Raw genomic sequence first — 20,752 nt, forward strand, 5'->3', positions numbered from 1 at the left:
ATCGGGGCTGAGCTGCGTGCTGCGGCCCTGACCCAGCACCCTGGCCGCAGCACAGGAGCGGGGCCGAGCCGCGTGGTGCAGCCCCAACCCAGCACCCCGGTCAGAGCGCCGGAGCAGGGCCTAGCCGCATGGTGTGGCTCACGGGCCGGCTTAAAACGGCTCGCAGGCCGGATGCGGCCCGTAGTTTGCCCACCCTGGTGTAATATCTTGCAACCTGCCAGAGCTAGAAAACAGAGATTAATCCCACTGAGAAGGAGAGATTACCAGCTTCTTAATGGGGCGCTCACTGGACCTGGATGGTCCTGAAGTATTAGACTTTTAAGTCAGGACCCTTCAGTATACAAAAATGTATTTCAGGTCTTTTTTTGAGAGGCACTGTAAATTTGTTAATTTTAATTTTCTTCTCCTTGTGAGCCCTCTACATTTGAACTCATGGTAATTAAGGCAGGTGGGGTCTGCAAGTAGAGGGATATAAACAAGATTTCTAGTGCAAAATTTTACAACTCAAAAATACTTACAAAATGCTTTTTTCTGTAAATTCTGTAGTACGTTCAGAATTTATGCAGGTATGGGGGTAGCGTAAAGATTTTATAGGCAAACATTTGGGGGAACTGTCTAATCTCACCCAAGGCGTCACCATGCACAAGTAATATAAATTTCACAAACTGATAAAACCTCTATACCACACCAAAATATACATATAAAGAGCTGAGCAAAACTCATCATGTATTCCTGACTCCACCATGTGTCTTTTATAGGTATTTTAAATGTGGAACAAAACTAATTTTTTGTTTGGGGGACTGTGAGGAGGAGCGGAGATTAGTTTTTAACAGCCCAAAAAGTTTTCCTTTAAAAAAATATTATAAAAAGCCTTTAACAAACTAACCTAAAAGGCACACCACAAGACGCCACTTGAGAGCTAACACTGAAAAGAAAATTGTGGAATCTAATAAGGTTGAATATGTTCTATAGCTTTCCATAAAATATTCTACAGCTAGTCCCTGCATTACCCAATACAAAATCCTTCAATTAATTCAACAGATAAGCATAGCTGCGATTTTCAGAGCTAGGGATATAGAATACCTGAGAAATGTGGGGGAATTTCCTACAGGAGAAGTCTGTGAATCCCAAATCATGGAAGCCCGCTGGAATTGAAGGATTGTTCTGAATGAAAGGCTTTCCCAATGGGTCTCTTGGAAGCTGCTTGTGAATAACTGCATTATGACGCAGCAAACCCCGATGAGTGCGAAAGGTAATACAACAAGTGTCACACCTGGAAAGAAAAGGAACAGAGTAAAAAGTCACGGAGTGATTTTAAGTGTAAGGAGAATGGTCATCTTTTCTGTCATACTAACAACTTGGTAACAATAAACAAAGTTGTGTCCCATAAAATGCCTAGTAACACAAATAGGACAGTTTTTAATCCTGATCACTTTCTACCAGCTTCTGGCTAGTACAGTAAGTTCACAGGAAGTTCAAAGAATGCAGCACATGTAACCCGAATGTCACATGTTAACAGACAATGAAGAGAGACTGGGACCGCAGCATGCTGACACTGTTCCCATTGTCTCAAACAATCTACTTTGATAGCTTTATGTTGTTTAGTTTAAGTACAAATTCTGGGACTCAAGTGCTATAAACATCATAAAATCATAGCGGTGGGGAAGGAAGGGATGAGAAGTCAAACTGAAGTCAGCAAGCACCAGAAATCATATACTGATAGCCTTTTTAATTAACTTATGCTCAAATAAATGTGTTAGTCTCTAAGGTGCCACAAGTACTCCTTTTCTTTTTGCAAATACAGACTAACACGGCTGCTACTCTGAAACCTTTTTAATTATTGTTCACTGTATTACAGAATTTCTATTGACCCTATCAACAAAATTCTATGTATGAAATAGCAGAAACTATTTTACACTCCACTTCATTGTCATACTTCCATTGTTTCAGAGTAGCTGTAGTTCACAAAAGCTTATGCTCAAATAAATTGGTTAGTCTCTAAGGTGCCACAAGTCCTCCTTTTCTTTTTGTGGATACTTTCATTGGTTTTCCTAAAGTAACACCACTACCTCACACTTTCTTTTACATTAGAGTATAACCTCTTTGGAAAAAAGCATCTGAAGCAGATTCAAAAGTCTTATATCATATACACAGACCTCTCATAGTCAATGTATCCCAAAGACTGATGCAGGAGTGAACACATTTTGATACCATACCCACACCAAACAATATTTGCACAAAGCTGACTTGCACTATAAATGTCACATTTAAAATTCAAGGTTGTCAGAATGCAGCAACATTTAGACAACATACCAAGATCAAGTGTAAAGAACTTGATTAAATATCTGGTATCCTAGATTTATACCATAAAGAAGAATTCAAATCTCAACACTGTAAATAGTAAGCAAAACATTCACACTGAATTCAGACAAAGACAGATCACTTCCATCAGCAGTACCTTGCCACTATACTGTCAACTTTGCATTAAGATGTCCTTTTCACAGAAGCAAATGCCAATGAACAACAGTAATTTAAACTCTGCCAGTGGAAATTTTATTAGCAATATTTGCACATTAAACCCTATTTCTTGCATTCCTGCCATGCTGTGCTCCAGAGTGAGGTTTTCTGCAATAAGAGACTTACCCACAAAACAATGTTCAAGTCATTTTTCCCTTAAACTGCTCATAAGAAGAATTTTTTTGACATCCACTATTACTAGTACTGCAGAATCCCATTAATAAAAAGTGTAAAAAAATAAAAATCATCACTAGCTAATTTTCTAACCTGACTCCTGCTATGCCTTACCTAAATGCATGGCAGTTTTACTGAAAGCACAATAACGGTCTTCAAGGTAAGAAAACATCCTGCAATTGGAAAGAGCTTCTCTGACAAAGTCCTGAAACAGTCCCCTTCTGTCCTGACCCCTAACTCACTGCCATTGCTGCTCTTTTTATCACTTTACAAACTTTCATGGAACCTTGTTTTTTAAATTCTTCTCTGAAAATAAAGAGATAACCAAGTCACCCAAAAAGTAGCTGACCTCATATTCCCCAAGTGCTGAAAGAAACGAGTGTGAAGTATATGTAACACTGCTTTTGTTATCATGCTGTGTAGAAGGATAGGACATGAATATTATGCTCTTGAGCTTTAATCTGCTTTATCTCCACTGTCAGTTCACTTGCATATTACCTTAATAATTACTGCCAGCATACTGTCTGCATTCAATTAAATATGGAATCATACACATTTACAAAGCAATTGTTTACTTCAAGGGCTCTGCTAAATGTGATGACAACCTTTGGTCATGCTAGAGAAATACCAATGTGTTAGAGTTCTTAATATCATAATTCGCAGCTGTTCTGTTACTAGGCCTGTGATACCTGTTATTCTATGATGTAAAGCTTTGTCCTTTCTTTTTAAAAAACAAAACACCCAACAAACCCCATGTGTGAGACCACATGGGAAGGAGTGCATCAAGGGTTAAATAATCACCAAAAGAACTCATATAAACATAGAGGCATAAACTCTTAGAAAAGATGACATGTCAAACATGAAAGCAAACAGTGTCATCAGTAACTTTCCATGGTGCCGGAATAGAAGAATAAACTTTAAAGTATTGTATGTATTATTACATAAGGTTCCATGGCTTGCAATATAACCTAGCTACTTTGATCAGAAAGTTCATTCTGCTATGTCTTATTATTTATTTGTACTGTGGTAATGCAAATAGACTCCACTCATAGATCAAAGCCACAAACACATAAGTTTGATAGAAGTAAATTTTGTTTTCTATACACTCTAACCTTTCAGATGCAATATATCCTAAAGCACATTTTATAAAGGGATGAGTTAAATACAGGTAAAAGATGTGCCTGGAGACAAACATGGCAGCTATTGTGCACTCTGCAATAGCTCTGACACAGCTCTGGGCATTAAAATCTGTTTTATTGACAGGCAGGAAACAGAGAGTATAGAGCTCCCTTTTAGTATTTTCAAATGGTGCCACGCATTCTTTAACTACCACCTGAACAAACTAAATAGGAATAAAAGGGTCTTGTCTCCATTTAACATATCTGAAAGACAGCACAGCTAATGGAGCAGCTGTGTCTCCTACAGTACCACAGCATCTGGACAGAACATAAGAGTTCTGTAGGGAGTGCTAACAGCCAGTTCAGGCTGACATCTCAATGATGCACCGCAGTCCTAGCATCTTATGCCCACTCTGTGTGTGATCTATACTGACTGCCTTTATTCTGTCCTTGTTAGGTTTCAGAGGTCTCGTCAGAAACAATACTCAAGATTCTTTCTTTGAGCAGAGTCCCGATAGCTGTCTGTGCTCTTATGCCACCTAGTCTTAAGGATTTGCTAGTCTTGCCTCAGGTTGGCAAGAGACCTGGTTGAAAAATGGCAAATGTTCTCCGTTAAACATTAAAAGGAGAAAAATGTAGAAAAAAATTTGGATTTTTCATAACTGAATTTTTTTTGTTCCCTTCCTTCTTCCCCGCGCTGGATGGGGAGAGAAAGAGGAAAGAAAAAAGTCAAGAGATTTTTGATTTGGTTGGAAAACCCTTTTTGTTCATTAAATGTTTTGACAAAAATTTCGTGACCAGCTCTAGTTGGCAGGTAATATTGCCATTGCTATGCTGGGCCCTAGGATGTATAAATCACTGCCCCTTGACTGAACATCTTAAAGAAGTACTGGAGCTGTGTGAGACAGTCAACACCGTGGAGACAAAGGCATGTCCTGCTCTCCTCCCTCAGAGGCAACACACAGATTAGATTCTCTTGGGGTTCAGACTCCTCCATCTCACAGACAGAAACCAAGGTTCAGGCAGTGAATCAGAGAGGAAGGATCTCAGGATTTAAATCGCATAGTGTAGTGAATAAAAATTCTGTCTCACACTCAACACCTGACATGGCTTCAACTTAGAAAGCTGAAATAAAACCGGCATGAAAAGCCATCACCCAGAAACTTTTGGAACAGCCTCTATCAGCCAGAGACACTTAACTCCAACAGGCCACTCCTAATGCCTCCCAGCTAACTCTTGGCACCTTGTTTCTAAAATGCTCTCCAAGGACAATGGAGGTCATTGTAAATCCATTCTTGATGCAGAGCAATGCAGATAGAGCTGTAGGCTCTTAAGGTCTCCCAGGATTTGCAAACCTCAGTTGGGCTCGTCAGTCTTCATTACAGATTCAATGTATAGCCATTTTGCCCAACACTGTGTGTGACAGCTTTTTCATTAAGTGCCAAGGACCTCTGAGCTCTTTGTGTACAATTAATTTACCTTTCAATGCAATGGCACGACAGCTGTACAAATGAATGCCAATTCTATGACAAAGACATATAGATATTGCTATACTTTATATTGTAACTGATAAGGGAAGTTTCATATTATACTGGTGAATGGTCAATAACATACTAAATATCTTCATATTATTCCATTTTAAAATAAGTTGTCATGTTTGACAATACACCACATTGTAAATGTTTTTTTTTTTTTAAACTTATTTTATTTTATTTGTTTAATTTAGGAAGCCAGGCCTTTATCTTCTTGCTTTATGGACAGCATTATCTTTCATCTTTTAAATGAAAAACCACATACGAATACAATCTTTCTAGCTGAAAACCATATTCCTAAGAAGCAAAGAAAATAGCTTAGGAGAACGCTTCACGTTTTTTTCATCTGTGTTTAACGGCTTTGGAAAGAGTATGAAAAAAGACACGTCAAATAAAGCATTTGAAACATACAGCAATACTTCAGTCACAGTGAGTAAGAAACCCATTACAATCTAACAAGTATGCCCCATGTCCATTGCCAAGTCAAATAAGGATGGGATGATTACGTAAAACACAGATAGAAGTCCACAAAGGATTTTAGTAGAGTGACACCTGAACATCTGAAGAAGGTAAAGACATTGTACTTGCAAAACAGGTTTCCAGCTGTACTTGATGTAGGCTGGAATTGTTTTAGAATTTCCTAACATTTGCTGTCATTTTCTATAAATAGGAATGCAAAGTGAACTTTATCTCTGCAACTGAATAGCTTTCTCCAACTAGAGCAGTGGTTCTCAAACTTTTTGTATTGGTGACCCCTTTCACACAGCAAGCCTCTGAGTGCGACCCCCCCCCTTATAAATTAAAAATGAGGGGGAGTAAATGTAATGTAATGGGGATTAGGGCTGCCAGCCCATGGAGCGGGCAGCTTGCGACCCCCCATGGAACTACCTTGCGACCCCCTGAAGGGTCATGACCCCAGTTTGAGAACCCCTGAACTAGAGGCAACTAAGGGAACAAAAAAAAAAAAGAAAAAAAAAAAAAAAGAATATTTGCAGTGCACCTGTGACTGTTTCATAATGGGCCTCACTTTCAATCGCCTTGCACCTTGTGCTGTCCTTCAGGTCCATGCCAAGTGGGCGAAAACATTCACATTCTGATCTGGTAGCATTTTATACTCACTTTACATTGGTGTAAAATGCGAGAGAGGGGAAAAAAAGGCTCCAGAAGTTACGGGTGCCAACCCCTATTGTAGATGTGAAACACCACTGCAAAGTGGGGTTGACTTGGAGCTTAATCCCCATTTTTGGGCCAATGCATCACCTCTACATTATTATAGTACAGGTTTGCAAGAGTAGTCACACTGGTGCAAATTATCTTAATATAAACAAGCCCTAAATTTACAAAGGTGAGGAATAAAATGTACCATTTAAAGGAGAATGCTGGTGTGGAAACATTAAAAACACTTTAAGGTCCTTTTGAGAAGCAGTCAACTCTGGGTACCTTGTCCATGAGGCAAGCCAAAATGTGCAGCACCTATGGCTAAAGTACATATGCAAGAGAGGTTTACATAAGCAGGTAACCAGTCATTACCTTATTCTCTGGGCCAATTCTAGTTTGTCAGCAATGTAAATAACTTTTTTTAAAAAATGGAATGACTCCTTTAAAACAAGATGCAGAATCACCTGTATGTGTAGTTCACTGTAATTTTTAAGTAAAGGACAGTACAGGCAAATAGCAGACACCTAATTGTAACTCTTTTACAATTTTAGATTTCAGTAGTCAATGTCTTTCAAATTCTAAATTATTATACCTCTACCATTCTGTGACTGAGAAATTAAAATAAATACTAGCCTCTGCTTTACATAAAAGACCTAGATAAAAACAATGTTTAAATGTTCCAGAAGCGTACGCTTTTAGATGACTAAAATATAAAATTCTCAGAGCTGTGTGGATCAAAACAAGGCTGTTGTGCAAGTATGGAAGCAAACAAAAGCTATATTAGTTTCCAGTCTCCATTTAAAGAAAGACTAGAAATTAGACGAAGGTTTTTAACCATCAGAGGAGTGAAGTTTTGGAATAGCCTTCCAAGGGAAGCAGTGGGGGCAAAAGATCTACCTGGCTTTAAGATTAAACTCGGTAAGTTTATGGAGGAGATGGTATGATGGGATAACATGGTTTTGGTAATTAAATATTCATGGTAAATAGGCCCAATGGCCTGTGATGGGCTATTAGATGGGGTGAGATCAGAAAATTCTTTCCTGGGTAACTCTGTAGTATCTGGCTGATGAATCTTGCCCATATGCTCAGGATTTAGCTGATCGCCATATTTGGGATCGGGAAGGAATTTTCCTCCAGGGTAGATGGGAAGAGGCCCTGGAGGTTTTTCACCTTCCTCTGTAGCATGGGGCACGGGTCACTTGCTGGAGGATTCTCTGCTCCTTGAAGTCTTTAAACTACGATTTGAGGACTTCAATAGCACAGATATAGGGGTGAGGTTTTTTTTGTAGGAATGGTGGGTGAAATTCTGTGGCCTGAGTTGTGCAGGAGGGGACCTAAATATCTATGAATCTATAAAGCAGATTTTAAAAATGCATGAAAATTTTTTCCATACCAATTTTGTCCTTTTCTAGCCAATATTTTAAGTGACTGTCACAAACAGAATAAATTAAAACTAGCTATAAAAAACAGTATGACAGAATCCTTTAACACAAAGCTACACTAATAAATCATCCAGCTCCTCACACTTGAATCCCCAATGTATCAGCATTAAGTTTGAATTCATATGGCATTCTTCTGTTTTCTAGTTCACATCATCCTTAGGATTAATGCCATCTTTTTTAAGGACCAATGCAAAATACTGTGCTGGCATTTTACAAGGATAGTGGAACAAGGTAGGGAGGTTATGGGAGGCAAGGGGAGGGGGGGAAGATAGATGAGAAGGCGTAATCTAACTTCTTACTCCAAACGCATAGGTGGGGAAAGGACAGCAAGGGAATCACAGTTCTATCACTGATCGTTTCAACGGTGGAGAAGGCTGTAATAATTTCCCCCTTCCCCCCCGAAAGAACTTTTTTAAATTTAAAATTTTCAATTTCGTTTGTAAAGCTCTTATCAAGTGACAGACATTCCGTCTTGAAAGGATTTCATTGTTCACATTTTACTTCTCTTGCTTTCTCTTCCAGGGAGAGATGGGACGGAAGGAGAATGAATTGGTTTATGCTCCTTTTTAGCCCCATCCGGTTCCAGACATTCAACTCCTTTCTGGACAACCCCCTTCCCTCCCCTGCCTCCCTACCCACAGCCCTGAGAAATGATGTCAAACAGCTGCTCTAATCTCTTCCAGTTGCTGGTAGACAGAGTGATGGAACAGTGGCAGCTCTCTGACCACGGCTGCCGTCTCCCAAAGATCCCAGAGAATCTACTCAGCTACAGTCACAGATGTATAATACATGCCTTCTCCCATTTTCTACTCTTCCAACAAGACAACTCCATTTTTTTCAACCCAGATTCAATGTGGTGTGAACACAGAGCAAGAGCCTGACAAGTTTGCTTATGTAAGGGTTAGTACAAAAGCTGCACATTACAATACTACACTGTGCAAAATCTGCACAAAGCATAAGGCTGAAGAGAGACTTCCCTTGTATAGCATGGGAAGTTTCTGACATAGCAGACTAGGCCTCTGATGCAAGCAGCTCTAGTTAAGTCAACAAAGGTGGGGCTTTTATTTTAACTTTTCCCTCATTCTCCATGGCCTGTTCTCTTTTGCTTTTATTTCGTCTCCTTACTTTCAATCTCTTTCTCCCTCTCCCCACCCCCACCCCGAGAAAAAAACAAAACAAAACAAAAAAAACAACCAACCCCTTGACCTTGGATGCAGTAAGGCTGGAACCATTTCATCAGACATTCTATTTATAGGATGATGCTTAGCAAGGGCACAATGCTATGTACATTCCAAATGCTGCACATTACTCTTGCAGTCTGGACCAATGTGTAGAAGCTTGTGCAGCTCTGATATAAACCAGGGTGAAGTTCCAAAGACAGTATTTTAGAACTTGCTGGTATGCTGCAGAGTCAGTTTCAGCATTAATATATCATAACTCCCATACTCAAAGTAACTCAGGTGAAGCTCACCATTACCAGATAAAATCATAAGATACTTTCTGAACAGATTACTCGGTTAGTTCTTGACTTTCTTCCTCACCTTTTTAAAAAATAAGGGGGAAGCACTTCACATTTCTGGCAGCAACTTAGTGAATTCTGTTTACTAGCAAATGACTGATTTTTGTAACATCAAGACAGATTCGGACATCTCTACTCGGGTAGAGTTGTAGCTCAGTCTGCAAGTGGCCTCACTGATTTCAATGGAATTATTTATGGAGTAAGGTACAACTTAGCACAAATAAGAGGACACAGAATATGGCCCACAGTTATTTGTACAACAAAAAATGTAGCTAATTTTCTTATAATTAAGTTTATGACTTTGGTCCTAAAAGATACGCATCAAGAAGGCTGCTTGACAGAATCACAGAGCTAGAGCTACATCTGACCAGAAACAATGTTGATCTATTTTTTAAAAAATGACTACAAAAGTACCTGGGAAAAAAAAAAAAAAAAAAACATATGGTTCAGTACCAAATGGCCACAAAAATCTTCATTTGCACAACACACAGATGGGTAAATGTACAGACGTGCCTATGGGCACACAAATGCAATTTTACCTCTTGCAGTCTCCTTTGAAAATTCAGTCCTTCATGTTCCTTTCAAATACCCAGTAGTTGCGTATTTTAGAAAGCTTTTGCAGAAATTAACAAAAGGATATTTGATACAGAAAAGGGCCCCAATAAATGTTCTCTCTCACTACATTACTTAGGAAGAAAGCACATCTCTCTCCAAGAGCTTGTCTACATTAGAATAGCTCTCTGTTGATGACAACAGGTGTCAGCAATGGGTATAGCTGAACCTGTACTGAACATGGCTTACCCTTGTCTGTACTTGCAGCTAAACCATGCTCAGTACCTGTTCAGCTGCTCCCCTGCTGATGCTGTCACTAGCACCAAGTAGTCTTTTTAGTGCAACAAATCCTGGGAGATGGGATGGACTAGCACACTAACGACCTGCTATACCAGCCTCAGACCGCCCCCCACGCACAAAGCTCCTTTCTGTAGTACACTCAGCACGTCATCCTGTTTCTATTCTTGTAACCAAGCTAGATATTCAACACCCTGTGACATCCTACACAGCTTCACATAGGGGATGTCCTCTCTACATCCACTCACTATCTGATATCTTATCCAGCAGCTTCAGATTCCCAGGCTCACAGCACAATGAGATCCCTGATGTGACCATGCAGTCTCTATGTCTGAGCAGGACTCAAGTGCTCTGTAGAATTTCTTCGTTCTCTTTTAAATAAAAACGCTAGAGTTCACTGTAGCTAAAATTCTAGTCTGTTCTGACAAATCACCACAAGGACAGATGCTCTAATAAACCTCACCCTGTTTTATTACTCAGTTTTACTTTATTTAGTCAGTGACAGACTCCAGTTTGGTTGCATGGTTTTTTTGTTTCCTTGAGATGATTAGGAATTACTTTCTGCCCCAGTTTATTGTTTGCTTATAGGACTTACCAGTATGAAGCCACACTCTGATCTCAATCATGTGGGTGACTCAAATCAGCTCATTGGAGTTACTCTGGATTTAAACGGGTGTAAATGACATCCAAATCTGGTTTGTTGTTTCTAACAGCAGGACATTGTTTAAACTCTCAAAGCAAGTAGCTCTTGTGACTGAACAGGATGCCAGTGAATTGAATTGACAGTGTCATGCAACTGACCCCTTTTGTCTAGTAGCAGTTACTAGACTAGGGCTGGGTAAACTATCCTCACTAATACAATTTAAAATGATGACTATAATTACAAAGGTGAAATGGCAGGGTTCTTAATTTGCCAAAACCAGAAGTAAGGAGTCTGTGGGGGCATCTATGCTGGAATATTTCATACCTGTCCTCCAGCACTTGGCAATAGTGTATGTCCTTGTGTATGCTGGGCTCAAGATTATTCAGCACAGTGTCATGAAAGCGATTTTCAGATTTACAATGTGCTGAAAAGGCTTGGACCTGATTTATGCTTGCACTGGTACTAGAAAACAGGTATGAAATTTTATAGTATTACACAGAGCACGCGTCTCTGGTATTACATGCTACTTCAAGTGGCAGTGTCGTCATGTAAGCAGACAAACACAGAACTTTGGGTCTTGGCAAATAAGTAAATTATTTTCATCAGCATTTTGTTTTCAAATGTATTTATTTTGTCATTTTTAAGTCTACAGATATATCCTAGACAAATATAAATGATTTGTGATCTTAAATGAGTCTTTTTTGTTGTTGTTTAAAATAATTTCACTGCACTTTAAGAAAATCCTACAATTCAGTCTCCTGGCTAGTTTCTCTCTTGGTTGCTGATTAAAGGAACTATCATAACAAAGGACAGAAATATACTGCTGTAAATGTGAAATATTCTAGATACTTTTAAAAAGTGTCATTACTTTATTTATCAAGTATAATTTTGAATACAAGCACAAAGGCCCTTTCACCGTGGCATGACTTCAATCGGACTCCTCACATGCTTAAAGTTAAGCACTTCTATAAGCTTTTGCAGGATTGAGGCCTAATGCAGCCTCTCTGTGCAGCATCCTGCCACCTACAACAGGTGTTGCCAGGAAGTGTAACAAACTCAGCCTGACCTGAACTGCAAGCAGGAGCCCATCTCTGGGATACAGGAACTGATTTGTTCCTCCTATGTGATGTCATATAACACCAGGATTCCATCATTTGAACACTAAAGTTCAAGTAATTATTCTGCTTAGACAGTGCTGGGAACACCACCTAAAGTTAGATTTGCCTAAAATGGAAAGTATTAAGACCCAATTTTCAGTTGCTTATAACTTTACGAAACTTTCATTGTTTGGTCTGAAATTTTCCATGCCTGGGGTCTGCCTCCAGCTGAATTTTTTTGTGAAAAGCTTTAGAAAAATGGATCAGCTGATTCTGAAAATGAAGTTTGGGAAGATGTCAGTTTTCCCCCTATGTTAATAAGAGCTCACAACTGTTTTGTTGAGAAGCTCTAGCACTTCCATGGCATTTAAAATTTGGCATGGGATGTATTGCCCAAGGGTGCCTTCACTACCTTTCTGAAAATCTACCCAAATTTGGTTCAGTTATAAGCCTAATAAAAATAATTTAAAAAAAAAATCACTGCTCGGACATGCTCAACAGAAGTTTGTAAGATTTCATCTAAGAGCCTTCTACAGTTACCAGTTATTCCATTAGCTCAAGTGGTAAATGTCTTTACAATGGATCTAAAGTTCACAACCCCGCTGATAACCCATGGGGGGGCAATATGTTCCACATAATGGCATTTCTATTTTATCAGTTTGCTGGGCTCCTGTACAGAAGTTAAGAGTTTAGGATCGTGCATTTAAAGGCACCGTCTTGAATGGCCCAAAAGAGTACATTTTTCAATCAAGTCAGCTCAGTTAAACTAGTTTTTAACCCAACAGAAAAGCTCTCTGAAGGCTCGTTAAGATGCAGGCCAACACATCTGAAGCCACATGAGCTCTTCTTGCAGTTGCTGTAATTAAATAAAAATATGTATTTATTTTAAAATGTGTCTAGAAGGCTTTTGATAGGTGTTAAAAGCTGGCCTGCAGAATGATTAGCCCCTCCCTCGTCTCTGTTCTGAAGAGCAAAGAGTGTTTAGGGTAGGGAAAAATGTCATCGTGTCCCCCTAAAGCTGTGAGGGAGGAAAAATTAAAAGCCCTTTCAATCACGGGTACAGAGAGAAGTGAAGATAGCTGGGGCGGGGGGAAAAAGGGTAACCTTTGGTTAGAGTAAAACCAAGTGAAGAGATTTTTGGTGTACGTACTTTAAAAAAAAAACAAAAAAAACCCCTCACAGATTTTACTTTAAGCCTGTTCCATTGTACTTGCCAAAGGAAAGAAGAGAAACCTCACACACTGCCTCTAGAGATTTCTCCTCAGGAAATCCTCATGTCTCATACTTCTTGAGTTTTGCTGGGGCTGCTGATGCAGTTGTCAGTGGTCCATCAGGTGACATTTACAGGCATTTTTCCATTTTTGACAGCAACAGGGAGCCACAAAAGATTCCACAGAAGTAAGCCTCTGTGTGAGATTTCTCCTTTTCCCTGTTGGCTGCATAGCATTTCTCAGCTCAGCTAATTATATCAACGTTCGGATACAAACTCACCAAAATAGCTGGAGCCCTGCAGAGAAATCACTGGCTTCTTTAAATAACCCAAGCAGGGGAGGAAGAGGATAAAAACAGCACTGTTGTGCCACCTCCCACTGATAATGGTCACTGCAAGACAGTGAGACAATGTTGCTCTATCCAACTAATGTTGCTAATTAGGGTGTGGCTTCCAGAGAGTTCAATGGGATGAGAGGCTACCCAGAGAGGTTAATTCCATGAAGGAGCTGCAGTACCTCAAGCCAATTGTTAGCATAACAAAGGGCTCTATTTATTGCCCAAAGGGTAGAGCAGTTCTTACCATAATTATCAGACAAAGATGCAGGACTTAAGATTTTACATAACCAAAAGGTACTCTCCCAAAAGGAGCCCTGCTCACATAATCAATGGATTAAGTATTGTTTATTCTGCTGTAAGTAAACAATGAGGTACTCACAGCTCTGAGGCTTTGCATAAACAAGCAGCACTCAGGAAGACAATGTCCTGTGTCTTTTTCTTTCATTTCAAACAGCTAGCCCTCTGATGTAAAGTTGTTCATTTGACAAGGGAAGGGAAGGGTAAAGGCCCACCCTGTAAATTACAGAGTCTCATATACTGACCCAGAGGCTACAAACCACTGGGCAGTGCTCGCTTTCCTGATTCTTACAAGCAGAAGTGTGTGAGAGAGGCTGTTTACACAAGAACCTTTCTGAAAAATGACGTGCTGCAGCTACCACCAGTGCAGTGCTAAATCTACACGATATGGTGATTAAAAACCACCAGGAACATTTTTCCTGTACCGTGTTTATGCCTCTGAATCCACTGGGAGAGCTACATTGGTGACCTAGATGGTGGGAAAAGGCTAGTGCACTCGGCCTCACAGCATTTGTATGTGTGTGGAAGACAGAATAGTCTTACAAAAATAAACACACACACTGAAAAAATCAGACAATGTGGGAAATTTTAAAAACAAACAAAACACTTAGTCAACTATTGGGAAATTTCTCCAATTCCAATAATCGATGGCCAGTCACTGACACAGCTGCTTTGGTACAAACCCCATGAATAGACAAGGAAGCCATGGGGCATGGCTACACTGGAAACTTCAAAGTGCTTCCGCGGCAGCGCTTTGAAGTGTGAGTGTGGTCACGCGCGAGAGCTGGGAGAGAGGTTTCCCTGCGCTCCTGGTAATCCACCTCCAGGAGGGGATTAGCTCCCAGCACTCAAAGTCTGTTTACACTAGCGCTTTAAAGCGCTCTGACTTGCTGCACTGAGGGGGGTGATTTTTCACACCCCTGAGCCAGCAAGTTAGAGCGCTATAAAATATAAGTGTAGCCAAGCCCATGGTTTATACTGGTAAAGTATCACTGGGTTTCAGGCAGGGTACACCATGCTTGTCCTTGTCTAGACTAGGAGAAGTATGCACTGCTGCAGCTACACCGGTGGCAGGACACTGATAGCCGCCGCAACCAGCACAAACTCCCAGTGTAGAGGAGGCCTAATTTAAGGATTTTTGCTTTGAACACAAGAAGACAAATAAAAGTGAGGATCTTTTGCTTCCCTGCACTGCAGTGACAGCACCACCAGTTGCAGTGGCTATCATATCCATGCCCTTTCCCCTTGTTTTTTTTTTTTTTTTTTATTAAAAATCTCTAATTTGATTAAAACCTAATACTTCATGGGGGACCAGTCTGCTATATTGGGCGAGCCCAGGGCAAATAATGCCCTGGGGCTTGTCTAGACTAGGATGAAAGGTGGGTTTTTAAAACATGTTAGCTTGCTGCATTTCAAGGTTAGCTGGCCAAGGTGAGCTATAAGTGCTAGCATTTTAGAAAGTGTTAAAACATTTTACAAATACACCTTTTATCCTTATGTGGATAAGTCACAAAGAGCAGCCTCATTCCAACACACTCCCACACTCCAACCCTGCCCTGCACCATCCAGTAGAAAAACAAATCCTCAGAAATAGAAATCTTTTCAGAAGGGTGAAGAGTCAAATCAACAAAGGTGTCCAACTCTGTACATGAGTGATTTATTGCTGCTCTTAATTGGGAGATATTTAATTTCCAAGTATTTAAACCAGACTTGAAATCTGTGTTATTTAGGTCTTCATGCATTTGGATTTACCTTTTTCTGTTATAAAAACAGGAAATGTCACAGCAATCACTCGGACAAAAAATTAAACCTTCTGAACCAAATGAAATGACATCTAAAAAACATTGTTTAACTGTAAATTTTTCTTCCTTAAACCACTATCTGATACTTCACATTTCAAAAGGTAAAGCATAAAAGTGTACATTTTTGGAAGATCGCTTCTTATACATGGGAACTCCCCTGCCCTTATTTAAAGCAAAAATAATTTCTGCATGACTGGTTACTATAACCATCCTCTCCATCCATTCCTTCTTCTTTCCCCCACCCCTAAAAGAGGGGAGTCAGTTATTAATTAACACTTATAACTGGTTTTCATCTTCAAAACACTCTGTACATAAAGCTGGTCGAAATTTTCCAAACTTCCAGTTAGATTAAGCTTTTCATCAAAAATTTGATTTTTGACAGCTTTCCCGCCCCTCCCCCCAAAATTCATGGGTTTTTCCAATTAAGCATCACAGCACCCCTGTGAGACAAACTGTATTACTCCTCATTTACAGATGGGGAATGTGGGGCAGAAAGGTTAAGCAACGTGTTCAAAACCACAAATGGAGTCCGTTAACAGTGTAAAAGGTGGAATGGAACCTCCCACACAGTCCTCTGGTGACAGGGAGCATGTCCAGGCCTATTTCTTACCTCAGTGAGGTATCTGGATGGGTCTCCATATGGGTCTCCAGCCCATACTTGCATACAAATTCTTTGAAACACACTGGACAACGATAAACTTCCTCCTCAGCCTTCTTCTCCACTTCACTGGACTGAGCCTCCTCGACAACCTTCAGAGAGATGAAAACGCCCGTCACAAGGACTACACTCAGTGAGCCAAACATGCAATCCAGGCAGAGTCTTTCTGTCACAATGTACCAGCCCATGACTTTGCTACAGGCTACTGAAAATGACTCACTCCAGAGAGAGACAGAGCGCTGCCGGATGAACAAGATACATCAGCTAAATGTTAACTAGTCCTTTAGAAGGTACAGCTGCATCACCTCAGATCGTCATTGCTTATGAGAACTAAACAATTTATAAACAACTTTAACAGGGAAGAAAATGTGCACATGAGATGTTCAACTCTGCTGACCATTTAACTAGCATCATTACCCCTCCCCCATCACAAACCAGGCTGTCAGCCTAGGTTATTTATGCCAATGAATCACTGCCAGCCTCTAACTCAAGTGATCTAGAGAAGAGCAGTAAAATTGTTCATGTTTTCTATAGACATCTTCTAATTACAGGAAAAAAAGAATGCACAGAAACAAGAGATGTCTACATTGAGTTACTGCTAGCCTAAAGAGTATAAAGGGCCACTGTCAAGTTAAATTTGGCATTGAATTTATGTTTTGTATAAACAAGCTGTTATGAAACTCAAGCCCAATAGAAATATTTTATTAAAAAAATGCCAATGGCAACTTATTTTTTTTCAAATTAATAAATATTTCCTTGCAGTGTTTGAAGCATAAATACTGCAGCAGTATGCTAGTATGGGAGAACCTCAATGTGAAATGGACTACAAACCGACTATAAATTTTCCAGAGAAAAAATTTAAACGGTTGTCAAGATTGAAAGTAAATATTAGTGACTTGAGCTTTAAAGGCCTTCCAAGACTGTTAGGTTTATCAAAAAAATAACACAATCCTCCACACATCAGACTGAGTTTCAACCTAAATGGGTAATTTATTCCCCCCCCCCCCGCCCAGTCTAATTTTCATTGTCCAAATACAAAAAGGAAAAACAGCTTAAACAGTGAAATGTAAAAAGATGTTGAAACTCTTTCAATTTGAATAATCTAAGATGTTAACAACACAGGTAAGAACATCTGTGTTTTAAAAATATATATGATTTTAACTTGACAGTGTTTTCTGGATAGGTTCTTTCATGCACAATTAGGTAAATATCAGATATAAGAGGTTAGGAAATTGAAATGGGGAAAACGGTTGTCAGGAAGAGATTCTGCAACATGCATTGTAAAGAACCTTTTTTGCGGGGGTTCGTTCCTCTCTGTCTGTCTCAGGCTCATGACTAAGTTTCCTCTTACAGGATAATCGTCTGCGCTTCAGAGGAGATGGGGGAGTAGTACTTGCAGTGCTGTTTGGATCCTTCTCATGAATCTTCATGTGCCTAAGTAGGAGAGGGAGGAAGACAGCCTTTCAGCACCCAGATCAGGATTCTGAAATTCAGCATAGTTTTAATCCAAATACCATTCCAAATATTTGACTTCAAGTAATAAACAACTCCCATAAACTGGATCGTGTTTTTCAAGCAACACATAATGTAGGGCCTGATCCTACGAATGCTTACTACCGAGCGCACGAGCAGTCTCATTACAGTAAGTGTTTGCAAGATGGGGAGCTTAAAATTAATTCATGCTAGATGACAAGAACCCTTCTTTCCTATGCCAGAACGTACATCAGCTGAAAATGGAAAATCACGCGGCTTAAGGAAGCATCACAAAACTTGAGAACATGTCCTATACATTTATGAAAATATGAAGTCCCCAGGGTTTGATTTTTATAGCTTAAAATTTATAAAACAAGGTCAGTCTTGTTCTGTTATATGTATCTTGCAACCCTGCTAACTGTACCAGACATGCTTATAAACCGCCATATCACCCTCCTCTCCCCCCCAAAAAATTGTATGAAACATGAATATACTACAAAGCAGCAGGAGTGGTCTGTATTTTACTGAAAAGGATTGGTTTATAAAAAGCATGGATGCATTTCAAAGTTGAAAATAATCATGTACTTATAGACACTAATTTATAAAATGCAGAGTTGGGTTCCCCCAATGAAAGTTAAATAGATTTTTCAGGTTAACCAAGGCCTTTATTATATAACATGTGGAAGGAAACGCAGGCCTTTAACTCATGTCACCTTGGCCAAATCACTTGAGCAATCTGTGCCTCAGTTTCCCCATCTGTAATATGGAAATCATGCTCATCCACCTTTATGAGGAGCTGAGACACCCTTGGATGAAAAAGACTAAGCATCGTTAGATCATAAAAGATACTATAAATAAGTAAAAAACCCAATAAACAAACCCAGGTATGTTCAGTTACAGGAAATATTATACCACTTATAAAAGCGTTTCTTTTAAAAACAAATAGTCTTGGCTTACATTGTACTAAACCTTTTATTTATGCATGGGCTTTTGGGAAAAAAATTCAAAAACCACCTAACTGACTTAGGTGCCTAGATCTCATTTAACGTTTATAGCAACTTCAGCTCTTAAGTCACTGGGCCATATTTGGAAATTTTACCCCTACTGGTTTAAGTCACTATTTCCAGATACGATACTAAAAGGCAATTTGTCCTGGTCTACACTGGTAATTAAGACTGGAATTTTCCCATGGGATTTGGGCACCTCGCTCCCTTACTGCACCATTTAACTTTATTATGCACAATTGTGTTCAATTGTGACAAAGTTTACAATCTTCTAGGCAAACCTTATATGTTCCTGCAACTGGCTGGCTTGAAACACAATCAGTGATTTTGAAGACTGGCTACATGTGAATCACCCAACATTTTAAATTAATGTTACTTTTAGATGCCAGGTGCATGACATGTGAAGATAACATAACAAATCAAACTGACCGCTTCTGCAACTCAATTAAAGCCAAATGGGATGAGTCTGACCCAACATGTTTTACATGCTTATTTCCTTTTCACAACATCTCAACCTTGAAAACACACACACACACACACACACACACACGGCCTTGATCTTGCTTAAAGTGGGGTAAAATCAGAAGTAACTCCATGTTTAGTTAATAGAATTACATTGATGTAAAACAGGTGCAAGATGAAAAATGATCTTGCAAGGTGCTGACTGCTTTGAATTCCCAAATGAAATCAGGACGACTACACTCTTCAGAGGATCTGGTCCCCCAGGGCAAGATTATGGCTTCTTCTTTGCACCTACACAGAGGGTGTGAGGTGCTCCTTTGCTTTGCCCCCTTCCACCAGCTACAATTCAGGAAAGAGGAAGCAGCTACACAGGAGAGCAGAGAGTGGGCAAAGCCGTGACTCTGCACAGCCTCCTTCCCCACAAACTATGCTGGCCAGCGCTCGGAACTGTACGAGGGAAGATAAATAAAAGACTCCACTGGAGCATGGGGAAGTAAACCCAAGGACCCAAATTGTACCTCAGACAGATAAGCAACTATGCGCTGCCCCTTCTTTAGGGCATGCAATTGCCCCCCAACTTAGTACATAAATGTCCTATTCTTAGCTCATATTTATGGCAAATATTTGAAACAGATTCTCCAGATTTGCAGAGTCTCGTAAATTCAGTCATTCTTTTCATTATTCTAGAACAGCTTGTTTTAAAAAAAAAATTGAGACAACAATAAAGTCTATAGGCAAGATGCCTAGGTGCACTGAGACCAGTCAGATCTCCCCCAGCCAGGTTTCTCTCTTTTTTTTTTTTTTTTTTTTTGGGGGGGGGGGGGGAGGCATTGCTCTAGTTCCCTGCTCCAACCAAGCCAACCCCAGATCTTTCTACAGATGATAAATCTATAGGATAAAGAACAGTAAGTTATGTTCATACAGAAGCACAGAAGTAGAACTGAACCATTTGTTCATTATTTTATGCAATAGTTGAAGATAAGCTTGGAAAAAGCAACAGGGGAAAAAAGCAGCAAATATTTTAGTGTTCAATTAATTTGCAAGGTAAAGGCTGGAAGAGGTATGGGACTTTTTTTTTTTTTTTTTTTTAAGATAATTTTCCAGTTAATAGACAAGTCTGAAAGTGAGATACAGATATTTGTGTTACACACACATATATTAGGACAGCATATTTAACCTTTTGGCAGCATGACTGACGCATAGCTAACATTATTTGGCCAGTGCCGCCCCCCTCCCCCCCGCCACACACACACACACACACACACACACACTCTCTCTCTCACTCACGAAAAATTCTACACTATAAAAGAAAATATGAAAAACCCCAGCTTAAAGATTCTGTTCTATCCCTGAGAAGCGTGCATAATTCCCATTAGTAGCTACACATGCAGAATATTCCTTAGGGCCAGATTCTCTTCTCATGCTATTTTTACACCTGTTGAGCTTCAATGGAACAATT

The 20,752-nt window shown here is 39.7% G+C and overlaps 1 protein-coding gene across 6 annotated transcripts in view; it reads right to left on the reverse strand.

Moving 5' to 3' along the window:
- Positions 1–20,752, reverse strand: part of RREB1 (ras responsive element binding protein 1) — a 140,906-nt gene that overhangs the window by 26,316 nt on the left and 93,838 nt on the right. For all 6 annotated transcript variants that reach the window (XM_043540156.1, XM_043540155.1, XM_027826662.3 and 3 more), the window contains 3 exons: positions 17,644–17,788; positions 16,307–16,446; positions 1,084–1,273 (listed from right to left, as the gene is read on the reverse strand). In XM_043540156.1, coding sequence (XP_043396091.1) covers positions 1,084–1,273; positions 16,307–16,446; positions 17,644–17,788 — 475 coding nt within the window. The remainder of the gene's footprint in view (positions 1–1,083; positions 1,274–16,306; positions 16,447–17,643; positions 17,789–20,752) is intronic.

The sequence above is a fragment of the Chelonia mydas genome, chromosome 2, assembly GCF_015237465.2.
Source record: "Chelonia mydas isolate rCheMyd1 chromosome 2, rCheMyd1.pri.v2, whole genome shotgun sequence".
Taxonomy (NCBI): domain Eukaryota; kingdom Metazoa; phylum Chordata; order Testudines; family Cheloniidae; genus Chelonia; species Chelonia mydas.